At 59.5% G+C, this 18,621-nt stretch overlaps 1 protein-coding gene across 3 annotated transcripts; it reads right to left on the minus strand.

Moving 5' to 3' along the window:
- Window positions 1-4,766: 4,766 nt before the first annotated feature.
- Window positions 4,767-18,458, minus strand: G6PD (glucose-6-phosphate dehydrogenase). Of its 3 annotated transcripts, none has more exons than XM_042974499.1 (13): window positions 18,255-18,458; window positions 17,217-17,344; window positions 9,960-9,997; window positions 9,770-9,878; window positions 8,871-9,088; window positions 7,742-7,900; window positions 7,465-7,590; window positions 7,056-7,149; window positions 6,493-6,679; window positions 5,972-6,207; window positions 5,805-5,881; window positions 5,627-5,719; window positions 4,767-5,526 (listed from the first exon to the last, which is right to left on the minus strand). In XM_042974499.1, exons 1-13 carry the CDS (start codon window positions 18,364-18,366, stop codon window positions 5,436-5,438), a joined length of 1,668 nt encoding a protein of 555 aa, XP_042830433.1. In that variant the 5' UTR covers window positions 18,367-18,458; the 3' UTR covers window positions 4,767-5,435. The 3 variants fall into 3 exon arrangements, with proteins under 3 accessions (XP_042830433.1, XP_042830435.1, XP_042830436.1); XM_042974501.1 differs by lacking the exon at window positions 18,255-18,458 and adding an exon at window positions 17,981-18,099; XM_042974502.1 differs by lacking the exon at window positions 18,255-18,458 and adding an exon at window positions 17,601-17,936.
- Window positions 18,459-18,621: the final 163 nt, after the last annotated feature.

Raw genomic sequence — 18,621 nt, forward strand, 5'->3', positions numbered from 1 at the left:
CTTCCTAGGCTTCGAGGGCTGGGGTTGCACTCCTGCCCTGCAGTCGGATTTCTGAAGCCTCGAATGAAGCGCATGTATCTGGGGTCTTAATTAGAAATTCTTTCGAAATTGGTATGTGTCTCTTTTAGAAACCAGGAGGTATAGAACAGTCCACCGGGGAAAATACCGGAACGTGACGAGCCAGAGGCCACCAAGCTCAGCCTTCTGATGCCTTTCCTCACAGTCGGCTTTCTAGATGGAAGCACGTTCACGTGGTCTCTCACCTCGCTCTGATACTGGAAAACTCGGGTCCGCTCCCCTCAGCGCCTTCAGGAAGGCGTCTTTGCCACCGCCCAGGGCACCCCAATCACCTCCTGCACCGGGAGAGCTGGACCCGCTGTCAGGGGGACCCATCTTTCTTTCTGGACGGCAGCACCTGGGTGGCATGAGGGTGCGGTGGGGGGGGGGGGGAACACCTGTGCCCCCTGACCCAATGACCCCACGACGAAGCCTTCATGAGGAAAGAATCCAAAATACAGACAAAGCCTGCAGAGCTAGGCAGTGACAGCTCTGGTTACAACCCAGTACCGTCTACACTGGTGTACGCAACACACAAGATCAAAGTAATCGGTTTTAGGCCCTGGCTGCTGCAGGCACGGGTATTTTTTTTTCTTTTTCACGGAATTTGGTATCAGACATGATGCTGACCATCTGTCAAACACCAGTGCTCTCCTCAGTGCTCTTTCCTGCAATGCTTGTAGCCGTGGTGCCCAGGACGGAGCTCCTGGGCTGCCAGCCAGACGTGGGGCATCTGCCAGACTGGTAGTTCAGAGAGGCCACTGTTTACCTCTTGCTCAGAGCACGCATTTTGGAACGCTTGCTTTAATGAGTCCCCCTGAGGGTCCTGAGGCACACCCACCATCCCCACGGGCACCACATAAGTCATGGGCCAGAAGCCTGGCATTCAGTTTCAGGTCTTCGGGGCCTTGTGGGACCGCCTTGCACAACTCCCTTGTTTTCTTGGGGACTGTTTTTCAATCCGGACATACAGAGGATTAGGCCCTCATGTTGCCGCCCCAGCACAGGCAGCCAGCGTGAAGGAGCAGAAAATGACTCCTGTGGGCCCTCTTACCTGTGCCCCAGCATAGTTCCCACAGCTGAGGCGCCAGTTGACTGTTGTTCCTTGGGTCCCCTTGCCCCTGCCTCAGCGTAGGCAACCTGGAGTGGACGTGCCAGCTGATATCCTCAACTGATCTCTCCTCTGCTTCTTGCCGCGTAGAAACTGGCCACGGAGCTGTCAGTCAACGGTCCGCCTCCCAACCTGCGGGTTTCTACCCCACAGTAGACCCCCTCACCCGGGCCTCGTGGCCTCTAGATTGGGCAACCAGATCTCAGGTGGCAGTCGAATGCCCTCACCTCTGCCACAGTGCGGGACTCCAGAGCTGAAGGGACAGTTGGCTTCCCCCCACCCAGTCCTTCAGACCTCTGTGTTTAATAACCCACAGCTAAAGTGACACTTGAGTGACCTCAACGGTCCCTCATTCTCCTTTCCAGCACATGGATACAGACATGGGCTTTCGTTCGAATGCTGTTGTCACCTGGGGCCACAGCACTGAGGAGGCACCGGCGTGCCTTCCGGCGGGGTTCACGTCTCTGCCTGTGTAGCTCTCATTTCGGACGTGCTACTTGTGGATCGTGTCGGGTTCTCACGTTCTGCCTCAGGGTAGGGACCCAGACCTGAGGTAACCGCTCAGTGCCCACACCTGCCCCTCACCCGAGCATAGGCGCGAAGAGCTGAAAGGGGGCTCTCCACACCTGGCCTCCAAGCCTTGCCCTAGAGTACGATCAACTTAAATGGTAGTTGAATGTTGGAACTCGGACCCAGGACTTAGGGCCCCAGAGCTCAGGACTGTTGGTCGGCCTCACGCAGGTGCTCCCATCCTGTCCCAGGGTAGACATTCAGTGCCAGTTGAAAGCACTTATACCCCAGCACCAATGTTGCTACCCAGAGTGGAAGTGACAGCTTAATGTCCTTACCCGGGATCTCATGCCTCGTCCCCACAGCAGGCTCCTAGGGCTGAGAGGACAGTCGACTGTCCTCATCAGGGCCCTCACCGCTTTGTTCCACAGAGGCACCCAGAGGTCAGGCGACAGTTGAATGTCACCAGCAGGGCCCTTATGTCTGCCCCAGTGTAGCACCTACATCTGAAGTGTCAGCTGACTGCCGTCACCTGGGCCCATGTGCCTGTCGCAGGAGAGACACTCACAACATGATGAGATTGGGATGCCCCAACACTCCTCCCTCTGTGCTCACACATGGTCATCATGTGCTGTTGGCCCTGGAGCTGTGTCCCTCTTCTACTTTGGCCTCCTGCTGCTGCCCCTGTGTGGATCCCCCCAGGAGCACCCTCCCTGGTCATGCCATGCCAGCACGGTCCCCAGGGGACCTGGGGACCCAGGAGGACTAACTGTCGACAGAATCCAGCTCTGCTGGGTTCCTCAGTCTATGAATGCCTGTGGGGCACTGCGAAGGACTCTGAACTCGAAGATCCCTGAGGGGTCAGGAAGGACTCCCGCACCCTCAGTTACTTGACTCCTCCCCATGACCAAGGGCTTGAAATTATCCTCATATCCATATTTTGAGGATTTGAAGTTTGCAGGATGGGCCAGGGCAGCAGCAGACTTAGATGGCTCTTCCCCTGGAGTAGGCAGGGCAGCACCCCCTGGGGGGAAGCAGGGGGAAGGCAAGGCCGCATCTTCAGGGAGGGACCCATTCTGCCCCATTCCAGGCCACCATCCCGGGGCCCAGCCCTCTCCTGTCATTTCATCTCATCCTCCCATCACTGTGGCTGCACCACAGACAAGGACAAAGACTCTCTGTAGCCACGTGGGAGCCAAAGTGTTACAGGAGAGCCCGTGAGTTCCCAGGCTGGCCCCCACTGACTCCTGGGGAAGCCTTTGCCACTGCCCCCTCTCCAGGAGGTCACAGGCACTAGAAATAAGGGTGAACGCCACTGCCCTCTGGCTGAAGCCTGGCCTACAATCCTGTCCACATGGAGTCTTCAGCTTCTCTGCATGGACCTGGGGCAGGATGGGTTTTGAGGTCCAGTTCCCACCCAGCTGGCACTCAAGGCTCTGTGATGTCTGTATCCTATCCCTATTCCAGTGAACTCGGTGACCTCCCCCCTTCCTTAATCGGAGGTGTGCCACTTTCCCTGGCTTCAGGAGGGGGTGGGAGGATGGAGACGGCACCCTAGGGTGCAGGTCATGTGTCCAGGAGTGACCTACTACCCTAGCATATGTAGGGGAAACAGATCAGCCCACCACTGGAGTTTCTTCATCTCCGTACTGCTGTTGCAGAGTCGTGGGTGGGAGCCTTGGTCTGTCCCCCCGCAGTCAGCAATCTGCCTGCCACACTGCACTCCATTGGCCTCTCCCTCCCCAGGCTCCCGGCTACCACCATCCCAGCTCTGGGTGAGGGGGCTATGCAGGAGCTAAGGCTGGCTGCTTCTCCTCGGTGGCAGGCAGGAATGGGCCTAGACGGTTGGAGCGAAAAGCTCTGGGCAATTGATTGCCTCCCAAGTGGGGCACGGGTCAAGCTGGAGGGAGGGGTCACAGCTGAATGCCCTCAACAGCCTGAGGGCCTTCTCCCTCCCGGAATGGGGAGCAGGCCAGCTGCAAGGCCCCGGGGTACGTGTTCACCTCCCTGGGAGTGGAGCCTTCCTCCCCTGGTGTCTCTCTGGGTCCCTCGTTCCCTCCGCAAAATGTACCAGCACCTGATCGTGGTATCCTTCTGTCTCTGGTTGGCTGCATCTAGTGGAACCCAGGCCACGAGTGCAGGGACTGCAGTGTCGCTTCCTGCCGTGTCCCTGTAGCTCGGCCGAGCGGAGCTGGGGGAGGTGGCAGAAAAGACTGGGGGCTGCTGCCTTTGTTGGGAGTGTACTGGGATGAACAGCGGTCCCCCTGATCTGTGTCCACCTGGATCCTTGGCACATGGCCTTGTTTGGAAACAGAGCGTTTACAGAGATAACCAAGGGAAGCCAGGCTGACGCCGTGCTGGAGCAGAGCGCACCCTGAATGCATGCAACAAGACTGGCGTCCTCGGGAGGGAAAGCAGGAGCCGTACATGCACAGACACCAGGCGGCGTGTGGAGACACAGACAGACACAGGGGTAATGTGTGTACAAGCCACGGAAGGCCAAGAATGTTGGCCACCACCTGCACGTGGAAGAGGCAAGGTCGTCCCCTAGAGTCTTCGGAGGGAGCGCAGCCCTGCCAACACGCGGGTTTCAGACTTCTGGCGTCAGGACTGTGACAGGATAAAAGTCCATTGTCTTATGCTCCCCCCACCCCATCGGGCGTGGTGCCTTGTTACAGGCGCCCTCCCCCAGCACCCCCTCTGCCTCTCGTGCCCAGATCCCGCTCGCCAGCATGCACCGGCGGTGTGTGTACACGGCCCCCAGCCACTCTGCTAAGCGAGCCGGCCGGGGCGGGGACGTCGTCAGGGCGGACGCCCACGCGGGCAGTGAGTGCATGGAAGCGTTCGGTGCAGAGTGAAAAGCACAGATGGGACAGGGGGCTCGGGAGGCAGCTGGGACGCAGGGCTTGGCCACAGCTACACCCGGGGTCAGGGCTGACAGCCTAGGTCCCGAGCCCACACTGCGGAGGGAAGTGGGTGACAAAAACGGGGCGGCCCCGGGCCCTCCACCAAATGGGCCAGCATCGGGTGCAGGTGGCCTCCTCCATGGTTGCGAGTGGCAGAAAGGAAACAACCAGGGAGCAGACGGGTCTGTCTGTGGATTTAATGGCAGGGGGCTGAGACGTGAGTGCCCCTTGCTGTTTCTGCTTTTCCAGTGGCGAGGGGGCCCCCCGTAGGTGCGTGGGCCATGGAGTGCGGAGTTGGAGGGGCGGGGGGAGCCAGTGGGGCGGAGGGACATTCAGGGGGCCCATGACACAGGGGACGGCGAGGCGGCACGGAGGTCCCTCCCAGCAGGTGACCAGGAATGTCAAGTGGCACTGAGACCGGTGAGAAAGCGCTCGCCCCCCGCCCCGCCCCGCCCCTGGTGTGAGGAGCTGGCTCAGAGCCGGCGGAGTGTGGAGTGGCCTGCCTGCCGCCCCTCCCTGCCATCCCTCCCTCCTGTCCTGGTAGGAGCAGCCCCAGACCGGCAGAGAAGCCACGCCACTTCCTCCTGTTGGGGCTCACTCCCGCAGACAGAGGTGGCTCAGGAAAGGCTGGTGGCAGCTAGGGATGGTCATGGCGCGAGTCTCGAGTGCGTGGTGCTTGCGGAATGTAGCTAGGCCCAGGGTGGCAGGCGGCACGGAGCGGGCAGGGTGGCCAGGGGCCAGGAATGTGAGACTTATGGTCCTGAAGCCCTCCCGACGTGGGCTCGGGGTGGCGGGCGAGCGGGTGGAACAGGACAGACAGGGCCACGGCGGGTGGGGCAGGGACCTGGGGCTCAGAGCTTGTGGGGGTTCACCCACTTGTAGGTGCCCTCGTACTGGAAGCCCACTCTCTTCATCAGCTCGTCTGCCTCCGCGGGGCCTCGGCTGAGAGAGCGACAGGCAGAAGGGAGGTGTGAGGGAGCCCTTGGCCCCCGCGTCCCTTGCCCCCAGCCCATCCTCCCCCCTCCGTGCCCCAGCGCCTCACCTGCCGTAAACATAGGGGATGGGCTGGGGCTTTTCGCGCTCGATCTCGTGCAACAGCGGCGTGAAGATCCGCCAGGCCTCCCGGAGCTCGTCACTGAGGGGACATAGGGTGGCTCTGGCGTCGTTCCCGGGGTAGTGGGGGAGCGGGTTGCCCTGTGGGCCCCGGGGCCGCCCCTCACCTGCGCACGAAGTGCATCTGGTTCCCACAGAAGACGTCCAGGATAAGGCGCTCGTAGGCGTCGGGGAGCTTCACGTTCTACAGGGAGGGGGTCGTACTCAGGCCGCCCATGCACGCGCACCCGCCCGGCCGCCCCACGCCGCCCCCCGCCCCAGGGCGCGTGGCTACCTTGTATCTGTTGCCGTAGGTCAGGTCCAGCTCGGACTCCTCAGGGTTGAAGAACATGCCGGGCTTCTTGGTCATCATCTTGGTGTACACGGCCTCGTTGGGCTGCACACGGATCACTAGCTCGTTGCGCTTGCACTGCTGCTGGAAGATGTCTCCGGACACGTCGCGGAACTGCAGACGCACCTCGGCCTTGCGCTCGTTCAGGGCTTTGCCGCAGCGCAGGACGAAGGGCACCCCTGGTTGGGGCGGAGCCGACTTCAGGTCCCGCTCCCCCAGCGGCCCAGGCTGAGCGCGCGTGAGGGGGCGAGAGAGGGGGTGAGGTGGGGGCTGTGTGAACGAGCGTGACGTGGGGGTGAAGGCGAGCGCGCACGTGAGCGGCAAGGCGGCCTCTCCCGCCCAGCGCCCCTCGGGCCCGGCGCCCCACGTGTACTGGCTGCCGCGCCTAAGCGGGTCACACCCTGGGAACGAGGGCTCCCTGGGTAGACGCCGGCCCGCCCGCCAGGCCCGGAGACGCCACCTACCTTCCCACCTCTCGTTCTCCACGTAGAGGACAACGGCCGCAAAGGTGGCAGTAATGGAGCCGCGGGGCACCGTGGGGTCATCCAGGTACCCTTTGGTGGCCTCGCCCTCTCCGCTGGGGTTGCCCACGTACTGGCCCAGGACCACGTTCTCTGACTGCACCTCGGAGATGCACTTTAACACCTTGACCTGGAAGAGAGCCGGGGCGGGGGGGAGCTCCTTGGGTACCGGGGTGGAGCAGCCATGCAGGGGACAGACGGCAGTGGCCTGAGGCGGCCGTGTGACCGTGTGCGGGCTTCCCGCAGGGCTGCCTGGTCTGTGCGGACAGGGGCTGGTGTGCGGACAGGGGCTGGTGCCCGGCCAGCCGCGCGCACCCTGCCGAGGGGCGTGGCCGTGGCCTCCCACCCAAGGCCTCTCTGGGGCCACCTGGACCCGCTCTCCTGTTTTCTGGGGGAGAGGCTAAGCGCCGAACTGCCCACGGGTCCTGTCGGTCCTGGGACGTGACATCCTGGGCTTCTTACTCTTGGGCCGGCAGCAGGGACCAGGAGGGTGCGCCTGCACCCACCTTCTCGTCGCGGACATCGTCCGAGTCAGTGGAGGCGGGCTTCTCCATGGCCACTAGACACAGCATCTGCAGGAGGTGGTTCTGCATCACGTCCCTGCAGAGGGAAGAGTGCGCACAACGCACGTCAGGGGCTTCCAGGCTGGGAGGAAGGGGGGAGGCGTGGGCTCACCCCAGCCCCTCCCCGTCGGCCGCGCCCGGGCACATGGCACCTCAGACATGGCTTGCTAGCAACAAGCTATGACATTTGCTCCGAGCCCGTGGCTACCCCTGGACGTCACCTCAAGTCAAGGAGAGAGACAGTGAACCATCATTTCACGGTCACCGCTGACCACTCACACACCCACCCACGAATGTGAACCTGGAGGGGGGAGGAGAAGCCCCCAGGACAGGGAGGGTGACAGGCTCTCACCGGATGATCCCAAATTCATCGAAGTAACCTCCACGGCCCTCGGTGCCAAAGGGCTCCTTGAAAGTGAGGATGACACAGGCGATGTTGTCCCGGTTCCAGATGGGACCAAAGATCCTGTTGGCGAATCTGCAGGAGGCGCGCGGTGGAGGGTGGCACCGCATCGCCAGGGCAACATCAGGCTGGGACGGCCCCGCCCCTCCCTATGCCCGGCCGCCCCCCCCCCCCCCCCCCCCCCCGCCTCCCCAGCTGCATGGCTTCTGCCCAGCCCTGGCCGGACCTCAGCACCATCAGGTTCTGCACCATCTCCTTGCCCAGGTAGTGGTCGATGCGGTAGATCTGGTCCTCACGGAATAAGGACGAGATGTGGTTGGATAGCCGGTCAGAGCTCTGCAGGTCCCTCCCGAAGGGCTTCTCCACAATGACACGGTTCCAGCCTCTGTGGGAACCCAGAGCCACATCACCCCATACCCGTCCTGGGGAAGCAGGGGCCAGAACCCTGTCACCCCCCAGGGTCCCTTCCTCAAGGAGAGGCAGAGCCTTCCCTCCCCTGTGCATTCTCAGATGACCAGTAAGCTCTGCTTAGGCAAGGCCTCCTCCTGCCCCACCTCGGCACACAGCCCCCAGACCCGAGGACAGCCGTCGTCTGGAGCCCTCAATGCCACACTCAAAATTTCCTCGGAAGCCTTCTGGCCCGACCCGCTGCTGACTAGCAAGAGTGCTCCGTCCAGCGGATCCCGCTCCCCTCCAGCCCCACACTGGATCTTCAGGAGTGGCCTGGGAGCTAGTTGGGGGATGGGGCGGGGAGCGGATGTCAGGGACACAGCTGTCTCCACGGATTTTAAAATGAAAAAAGGTCCCTTTCTTTGCTATTTCCCACGGGCGGTTAACGTGGCATTTTGCACTCAAAACCAAGGCAAAGTGAAACAGACGACTGGCTTTGGAAAGGACGCACTGCCAGAGACGGTGTTCTGTAGGAAGCAACACGCTTGTGGAGCTATGCTGCCACCTTGTGGCCACGAAGGTGACCTTAGGAAGCACTAAAAAAACCCAGAGAACAAGGAACCAGCAGCAGGAGTTTCGTGGAGCAACACTGCCACCTTGTGGTCCTGGCAGGGATAGCTGCCAGGGAAACTTGGATTTCTAGCAAGATGGACCACGAGGGGCACGAGGATCTCCAGGGTAAACAAGTGGGGTAGCATTTTCAGTAAATGCTATTACAAAGCACCTGTATTTATACCCTTTTGTCTTCTGGGGAGAGCTAATTCACGTGCAGATCAAACAAGGGTCACCACCTTTTTCTGACTCCGGAGACTAGTTTGGCCCAGGGGCTCTGGACAACCGCCAGGGCAGGCCAGACCAGCACAGGGCGCACCTGGCAGGCAGGGAGGGCAAAAGACAAGCCTTACGTCTGGCTCATGCAGGTCTCATGGATGTTCTTGGTGACCGCCTCATAGACCGTGGGTGGCAAGGCCAGGTAAAAGAGGCGGTTGGTCTGCGGCCCCTGGTGAAGGCCATTCACGTGGCTGTTGAGGCGCCTGTAGGACGCCACGTCGTCATACTGGCCAGCCACATACGAGTTGCGGGCGAAGAACTCCTCCAGCTTGGCCTTCTCCTCCGGTGTGGCCTGAGAAAGACGGAGCCAGGGACGTTGCCCCTCGCCAGCCCTCCGTCTGTCCTCCCACGGCCAGGGCGGGCTCCCTCAGCGGTCAGTCATCCTAGCTCCACGCTGGGTACACCCCCATCCTGTCAGCTTTGCATGCCCACAGGGGGAGGCTGAGGCAGCATGAAGACTGCAAGATTTGGGGCCCAGCGGTCACCCCTGGGGGCCTTGTGCCCTAAGACACAAGTTAGCATCCAGGAAACTGTGACCTGGGAGAAACACACCGGAGAGAGATCTCTCTCCCAAGTCACTACACCAAACTGCGGTGTGCTGGGAAAGGCAGATCTGTAAGATTTCTGCGGTGAAGAGACTTTCTCGGCTCCTGGCCCCGGGGGGAGGGGGGTGCAGCAGGGGGGACCTGGTATATCTGGGTCAGAGGGGGACTGGGAGATGGGGCTCTCGGGCACTGTTTTTGGTTTTGTGCACCAGTGTGCCAGGGCAGTGTGCGTGCCTGGGGGGAGGCAAGGATGACAACTGCGAGGGCATGAGCGCCTCCAAGCCATCTTCCTAACGAGGCCTTGGCCTTGGCCACGGCAGGGGACAAAGGGTCCTGTCCCAGAGAGCAGAAGTACGTGGAAGAAAGGGCATCCTGTGATGGGATGGGAAGGGCGCATGTCCCTCACAGAGGCCCCAGATGCCACTCACTTTGAAGAAGGGCTCGCTCTGCTTGCGGATGTCGGCCACTGTGAGACGGGAGCGGGCGTAGCCCACGATGAAGGTGTCTTCGGGCAGAAGACCGTCGCGGAACAGCCACCTGAGGGCACAGCACGGCTGTGGCCAGGGCGGGGAGGGTCGGGAGGGCTGGGGGCAGTGGGACAGCACGGGACATGCTTACCAGACGGTGGGGTAGATCTTCTTCTTGGCCAGGTCGCCCTGCGGCAGAGGGAACAGGCACGGTTAGGAGAAGCTGGGGGCAGTGCCTAGATGGTCTCGCCTTGGAGACCGGGGCACTCGCCCAGGGTCACCGCTCAGCTACAAGTATACCTGTCTCGCCCCTATAAGTAGCGAGAGGAGCTGGAACTAGAGCCTGCGCTAGCCCTTTACCCTGCCCCTGGGCCGACAGCACCCCTGTATCACAGTGGCCACCCTGCCCTGGGGCGAATGGACCTCATCCCAGGAGGAGCGTCTACCGACCTGCTTGCCCTGTGACCACACAAACCATGGTCTCCAGTCTCAGGAGCAAGTGCAGTAAAACCCAGGCCAAAGAGCCCACTTCCGGGGTGCCTGGGAGGCTCAGCCGGTTGAGTGTCCAACTCTTGGTTTCGGCTCAGGTCGTGATCTCACGGTCTTGTGATCGAGCCCTGTGTCAAGCTCCATGCTGGGCGTGCTGCCTGCTTTTTTTTTTTTGTTTAATTTTTTAATGTTTATTTATTTTTGGCAGAAACAGAGAGATAGAGTATGAGCAGGGGAGGGGCAGAGAGAGAGGGAGACACAGAATGGGAAGCAGGCTCCAGGCTCCGAGCTGTCAGCACAGAGCCCGACGCGGGGCTCGAACTCACAGACTGCGAGATCATGACCTGAGCTGAAGTCGGATGCTCAACTGACTGAGCCACCCAGGCACCCAGCCTGCTTAAGATTCTCTTTCTCCCCCTCTGCCCCTCCCTTGCTCACTCACGTGTGCACGCCTGCTCTCTCTAAAACGAAAATAAAAAAAGTTTCAGAAAGCCCACTTTTTTTTAAAAGTTTATTTATTTATTTTGAGAGAGAGAGAGAGCACGAGTTGAAGAGGAACAGAGAGAAGGAGAGAATCCCAAGCAGGCTCCGCACAGTCAGCATGGAGCCTGACGCGGGGCTCGATCCTACCAACCATGGAGATCATGACCTGAGCTGAAGTCAGACACTCGAAAGACTGAGCCCCTCGGGCACCCTTCAAATAGCCCACTTCTAAACAGCCCACAGGCTAAACGAGGAAACCTGAAAACTCTAGAACCCAACGGCAACAGAAGTAGCATATATGAAAACCTAGGAGGCATGGCCTGAAATGCTGACATTAGCTTGGGACTAAAGAGCTAAGTGCCAGACTTAAGAAATCAGACAAAAGACAGTAGAACTTTGTTTTATTTTATTTTTAAATATTTATTTATTTTTGAGACAGAGTGTGAATGGGGGAGGGGTACAGAGAGATGGGGACGGAGGGTCGGAAGTGGGCTCTGGACTGACAGCAGCAAACCCAACGTGGGGCTCGAACTCACGAACCGTGAGATCATGACCTGAGCTGAAAGTTGGATGCTCAACCAACTGAGCCACCCATGCGGCCCGACAGGATTTTAATGCCAAACAAATTACAGGGCAGAAAACAATGAAAACTAAAAATTCATAAAATGGAAAACAAACCGAAAAAATATATCAACAGAGCCAAAAGTTGGTTTTTAAAAAGACTAATGAAGACAGACAACCCTCTGGCGAGACTGTTTTTCTAAAACGCACCAAGAATTAGGAGTTCAACAGGACAAAAGTACAGTCAGGAAAACACAAAAGGGCATTTTATGAACAACCTCCCGCCATGTCTGACAACTTTGACGAAATGGACAAATTTCTAGAACAATCCAATCCATCCAAATGGACAGGGACCTGAGTGGGTGATGGTCATGCAGGAAATCGGATCGCGGCCACAAACCTTTCGGCCCCGACAGAACCAAACCCTGACCCCGTGCACTAGGGCGCTTCACCAGGGGGCCCTACCGAAACGCCGGCAAGAGGGAAGCCCGTCCGGAGGCAAGCTCTGCCTACGACCCAGAATATATAACTTACTCCTACAGGAAGATAAGAAACCAACGCAATTAGAAATCGACCGGATACTTGGCCAGGAAGAGAAACGAATGGCTAACAGACACGCGAGCAAGTGTGCAAGGTCATCAGGGGGCAGAAAAACGCGCGTTAAACCACCAGATGCTGCTTCACGTCTGTTGGAACGGCTGCAATCCGAACGACCGGCAGCACCGAGCGCCGGAGAGGAGGCGGCGCAAACTGTACGCGGACGTTCACGGCAGCCTTGACTCGCGGTGGCCCCGCGCTCGGGACAACCCAGATGCTCAGTCAACATTTAGATTTCGTCTAAGAAACAAACCCTGAAAACCGAACCGAACCAAACCAAACCTCAATCCAACAGTCGAGCAGAGGCTGGGGAATGGGCGAAACAAGGGGCAGAAAGTCACGGGAGCCGGCCAACGGACAGCGGCCGTTCGCCGCGTCATTCTGTCCACTTTGTGGATGTGCGAGATTTTCCAAAACGAAAGGGTGTTGGACACAAGGCAGCTTCGAGCCACAGCGTGGCGAATCCCAGATATTCAAGAGGACCCCCCCCCACCCCAGAAAGAATCACCGAGTTCCTTCTCTCCCTGCTCCAACGGGGTTGAATTTTGTAAGCTAACAAAGGAATTCTCTGCTCCAGGTGGAAGAGGAAGGGGCAAGAACGGTCATGGGCTCCGGAAGAACAGAGAAGCAGAGAGCCCTTTCATCTGTGTGCCCTACAATTAGAGCGTGGGATGGGCCCCGGGCGGGAACCCGTGCTCCGCCAAGCGTTGCCAATCATCGGGGAGAGAGGAAGCCAGGCTGGGGTGTACTGGACTTGCCGCAGGCCGAGAAACGAACTCCAGGGACGAGGACCTAAGTATTCAATGTGAAATTACCTTTTAGAAGCAATGTAACTACTGGATAAACTCCTTTCTATGAACAGCTGCAAAATGGAAGCCACATGACCAGAACCAAAGCAATTCTGGCCTGGTTAAATGCTCCCCCCCGCAAGAGACAAGCAGTTAGGAAGGCACCCAGCGGGCTCCTGGGTGGGAGATCCCGACTCTGGGTGGGGGTGGGTGCAGGCTCGGGGGTGCCTTGTTTGCTCCAGTTTCCTCCTGTTCTTTGCTCCTTGGGTGACCCGATGTCCCCACGCAGGCAAGTTTCTGTCATCTCCCTGTGTCATTTCCAGGCTCCAATGGGACCCCAAACTCCCAAAGTCAGTGGTTCCCAAACCAGGGTTCCCTGTGTTGGTGCCCGTGCCCACGTCTCCTGTTCACAATCGATCCCCCGAGGAATCTGGTGTGGGTCCCTGTTGTAACTGCCACCTTCAGATGGCTTCTGTCACTGGTCCTTCAAGGTCCCACTCCAACCCCCAGCCTGGGAAGTGAGCTCCCTGTTCACGTCCCTCAGTGCCCAGCAGCCCTCGTTACGGCACTCCTCACAGTGACCCATCAGTGGGGCTGGGGGGAGACACTGCTCAGGTCACTTCAGCCCTGCGTGCTCCAGAGAGGACCGGTTTGCTGGGGACCAGCCCGCGGGAGAAACAATCAGAACCACGGCCTGCAAACACCTCCCGACCTTCCTTGTGGCAGGTGATGTTTGCTGACGATCAAATTCCAGTAGGCTGACAGGAATCGGGACAGGTTGCGGGCAATGGATTGGTGGCAGGGGACTAGCCTCCTGTCTGCTGAGTCACGGTGCCCAACACCCTAAGCTGTTTGTTCTTGCTGCTCCCCTTGGGATTAACCAGCGACGGAACCTGCTTGCCTTGTTCAGCTCAGTCCCTGTGACCAGAGGCCTGCTGGGCTCCATGTCAACCACGGGAGAGGTGAGGTGGGACCCAGGACAGTGGTAGGGGGTCCTGGCGGCTGCTCCAGGGAAGTGGCCCGCCCTCCCCACCAGCCTAGACCAGCCTCCTTTGCAAGAAGGAACGTGGGAAGGCATCGACCAAATCAAAGCACGCCATGAGCCGGGGGTGGGGGGGGGGTGGGGGGGGTGGAGCACAGGGACTCTGGGTGAAATGCGGTTGGAAGTCTCGTCTTTCCCAACCCCCTCATTTTGCCTGAGAACCACAGTGGGGAAAGAGCTGCCCCGACACTTGTGGTGACCTAGCAGGAGAAGCGGCCCTCATTAAGATCTCCAGGTACCAACATCTGTCCCAGCTGGAGCGCAGGGACTTAGGCCACCACCTGCGTGTTGCCACCTAGGCTTGACCTCAGCTTCTAGCGTTATAAACCCGAGCCACTGCCGACATCTCTGTGTGAGGATTTTACGGCAGAGGGTACAGCAGAGAGCTTCACAGGCTGGCTGCCAGCTGGAGGCCTGGCAGGGGTGGGCCACCCAGGTCCCCCGAGGGTCACCTGGGTCAAGGATCTGCCTGGACTCCTGGGGTGGAGGCTGGGCCCTGGCTGGGGCCCAGTTGGCTCCTGACAGCCGGGGAGAACCTGGGGGCTGCCGAGGTAGGCTCAGCTGCAAAACCAACAAAAGGGCCTCCCTCTTACACCCTGGGGCTCGTGAATCATCAGGCCTCTGGGGAAGTGCCAAGGTCATCATGACACAGCAAGAATCTTATCGACCCAAGGGGGAAAGGCAGCCCAGAAATGCCCCCAAAGGAGAGAGGCGCTAGTGCTTCCAGGTCATACGGGCATGAGGCTTGAACACCCATCAAATCCATGGCCCTTGCGGTCCAGGTGGGGAGATTTGAGGTCCAGAGAGGCGAGGGGCTTGCCGAGAACCCTGCAGCGAGCCAGTTCTGCCCAGGCACACAACCTGTCCTATTCTCTCTCCCGCTCCTCCATTCCTTTCTCCATCCTCTACGGGGGACAGTCCGCTGGCCTATCTTCCGTCTTATCAGCTGGGAGAGGAGGTGACCTGCCAGGCCCAAGGTTCCCCTCCGACACTGGTCCGTAAAGAGAAACTTGTTTCTTTCATTCCCGACGGGTACAGTAAGTACCTCCACTCCTTCCCCGGCTGGGCGCAGGAGTCCTGAGCAAGGGGGTGACGGCCACACTAGAGGAACAGAGAGCAGCTCAAAGCCTATCGGGTAGCTCCGTAAGCCAGCATCAGGACGCTCCCAGCAAGGAAGCTAGGTGTGAGAGCGAGGGGTGGGTAAACAGGGGAGGAAGGAGGAAGGGGCAGAGGGTGGCCTTGTGGGCCCAGCCTGCCCTGGGGCATTTGCTGGCCACTGGCGGCTCTGCACCTGCTCCTCTCTTTGCACGCGTGCTCCCCAACCCTGGCTCTGCAAACCTCACTCGGAAGGCCCTCCTCATGGGAGCTGTGTGCCGGAGGTGGCTGGGGACACAAGGGCCTGTTTCCATTTTCTGTCACGTGCGCCACTACGAGTTCTTATTCAGCTACCAACCCTCCTTGGGTCCCTTCGGCCCAGCACACAGATCACACAAAGAAGGCAGAGCCCCTGCTCACTACACTGCAGAGAAGCCACTGACTACGATTTAATGGATGAACGAGCAGGGAACTTGCTGGTTCCCAGAATCAGGCTGTGGCACAGTGCGTCTCCAGTGCCGCTCTGTCTCCTACAAGGGGGGGCAGGCATCAGACAGCGGGAGCTGTTCTAGATGCTGCTTGCGCATGGGATGCCCACCCGCCTGGCCCCAGCCCCCTTGAGCAGGAGGACGGGCGAAACAACTCAGGACAAGGGGTCCTCCCCCACCCTACCCTGCTGTAGCGGCACTTCCCATTTCTGCTCTGGAAGCCTCTGGATATTGCTCTCAGGGCAGAGGAGAGCAAAGGGGAACCCTATCAATTGCAAAAAAAGTTGCCCAACCCAAGCTGGCCATAGGCGAAGGCAGTGAGCAATCAGGGAATTAGCTCAGCTCCAAGTCTCTTGACATCTGTTTCAAAAGGCCTCATTTGCTATGTGGAAACACTGAGGTTCAGAGAGGAAAGACACTTGCCAGTCACACAGCAAGCTTGGATGCTCTCAATAAAGCATCTAAGAGTTGAGGGCCTGGAGTTCTAAGCCATTTATTGTGGGCTGGGGTCCGCTGGTGGAGCGCCCTATGACAGGCTGCTATATGGACGGGGGAAGGAAGAGGAACGATCCTGAGTAGCTTTCTGCTCCAACTTGTTTCTTGAACGAACAGCCTAATGGTCAGAGTCCTAGGTGGGAAGGTCTGTGGCCAATACAGGTATGGCTCCTTGAAGCAGAACGTGCTCCCTCGAAGGAGGGCCAGGGTAGAGACCAAGGCTGCTCCCCGCTGCCCCATGTCCCCGGGTTCCCCCTACTCTTGGGGTTATGGACTCAGAGGACAGTGCTTGGGGTGGCCTGCCCTCCCCCCACCTTCTGACAGAGTGCTCCCCGCAGCAGCACTGTGTCCTGCCCTCCCTTTCTGAGTTCTGATCAGAATCACAAAAGCTGGCAAGGAGAGGCTCTGCATATGATACATGAACAAAGAACCAAGTTCTCTTCCAGAGCTAAGGGGACCTTGACATGGAAGGCACAGAGAGACAACGTGTACCCTGTCAAGAGTCAGCTACTTTGTTAGAATTCCTGCTTGAGATTGTACAAGTTACTGGCAGAAACTGTCACGGGATGGTTAGCAGGTTGTCGGTCTTGCCCAGGAGGAAGGTGAAGAGAGATCACTTTTACTTGGAGATGAAACCCTGGCAGCTCACCTTGCCACCCGGCAGATCTGGTTTCCACAGGGCACACCAGCAGGATGCTTTAGTCTGGGAGGGTCATGGCTCCACTAGGCACCCCCAGCCCCCTCCTGTCTCCACCCTCCATCATGTCCAGTTCACATGCTATACCTCTGACTTTGACCTTCTGGACCAAAATGGCAGTTCCACAGCTGATACAATGGGCTGGGGTGGGACAGGTCATAGCTCCTCAGCAGGCCATGGAAGTTTGGGTAATGACACGGTATTCAAAGGAAGGTCGAGTGTTTCTCCCTCCGGGGAAACTTGTGGTAGAGAGAGACAAGGTGGAGCTCGGGCCTCAGATCCTGCCTTTGGGACTAACTGTGTGACATTTGTCAAGTCACAAAGAGGTTGGAAAAGGATCCAAAGTGAACAGCCTCCCCTGTCGGCAGCTCGGTTTTCCCCGTGAAGGAAGAAGTCCGACCAGACAGTCTCTAAGGACCCCCCGCTCCAGGACATGGGTCTATAGTCAATGGCTGCACACGGATTTCACGACCACCTGGCAGTGCACTTATACCGGATGGTACTGGGAAGATAGTGGCATACGGGCAGGAGCAAGAGGGAGGGCCTAGTGGAGCGGAGCCCCTGGGGCCCCACGACAATGAGTTGGGAAAGCCCAGGGACCCAGCAGGAAGGGACCTGAGGCAATGTCACACTCGAAGCCTGTTTAAGATGTGGGGCCCGCGGGGAGACTCACCGATGCACCCATGATGATGAAGATATGTGTGTCAGATCGATGGAAGGCATTGCCCTGGTACAGCTCTTCCCGCAGGATCCCGCACACCTGGGTCCGGCTCAGGGCCACCTGCTCTGCCATGATGCTCTCTGGTTAAAGAAAGGCTCGTTGACAAGGCACACAACAGAAGAGCATTGAGAAGTTTGGTCTGCTTCTGGAGGGGTCCTTTGGGATCTCACCCAGTGATGCCTGATTATTGAAACCACTCACTGAATGGCTGGGGAACAGGACGGCTGGGGGGTTAGAAACTGCAGGCTCTGGGGGGTTAGAAACTGCAGGCTCTGGGCTCCCACCATACTATCCAGGCAACTTTTTTTCATGGCATACTTTACAAAATATACATACTTTACCACACTCAAAGCACTAGTGGATGCCAGCAAGAGCCTCAATTCTGCGGGACCATGGAAAACTGCTGGAGCGCTACGTAGCCTGCCTGGGACCAATTCACCCCAGACTCCAGCGGAAACTCCACAATGAGCGGGAGCATGTTAGACCACGCAGACGACGGTGCAGTTCCAGCGTTCCTCCGGCCAAGCTGGGAGACGCCGGCAAGCCGCCGCCCCTCTCAGGGTCTCTATCTCCTCAGGGGTTCAACGGAGAGATGCAAGGGACACTGGGACCAATTAAACCCTCTCCATTCGGCCCCGCTCCCAAGCACGGCAAATCAAAGGGCCGCGCGGCACAGCATGCTCCTCCGCTGGCGCGGCGCCTGGCCCCTACGTTACCTGCGTCTCACAGCCGACGAACGCCGCGCTCCTAGCCCCTGAATCCCAGGCCGTTTCCGGGGGCTGTGCCCCGCCGGCTCATTTAACCAGCGGGGGCGGGCGCCTAAGCTGAGCTGACCGGCCTCAGGCGACGCGCGTGGGCGGGGCCTCAGCGTGCCCCTCCCCCACATGGGCGGGGCGGAAATCTGGCGCGGGGAGGTGCGCGCGCATCCCACGCTGGGGGCCCCCGCCCCCGCTAAGCTCCCACCCTTGGCCCGCCCCGCCCCTTGGGCACCTGCTCGTGCCGCCCGGCCGTGTGGCGCCTTCTGTCCCTGCCGCCGCTGCGCCGCGTCCTCGTTGCCTCGCGGGTCCGCGCGCAGCTCTGCGCTGTCCGCCCGCGTACCCATCGCTAGCTCGGCCCGGTCCTACAATCCAGCTTTTTCGCCCGTCCCGGGCGGCCCTGCACCCTCGCGGAGGGGTCTACTTCCGCCGGCAGTGTGACCACACCTCCTTGACCCCGTTCCAGGGCGGGGCCTACTGCAGCCAGGAGGCTCCCTATTAGCTCCTCCCCTGGCGGGGGCGGGGCGGCCCACCGCCTGGAGGCTGGAGACCCCCGCCCGAGAGACGAGGGCGAGAGTGGGTCGCGATGCTCCGAAGAGCAC

This window comes from Panthera tigris, chromosome X, assembly GCF_018350195.1.
Source record: "Panthera tigris isolate Pti1 chromosome X, P.tigris_Pti1_mat1.1, whole genome shotgun sequence".
In the NCBI taxonomy this organism is placed as follows: domain Eukaryota; kingdom Metazoa; phylum Chordata; class Mammalia; order Carnivora; family Felidae; genus Panthera; species Panthera tigris.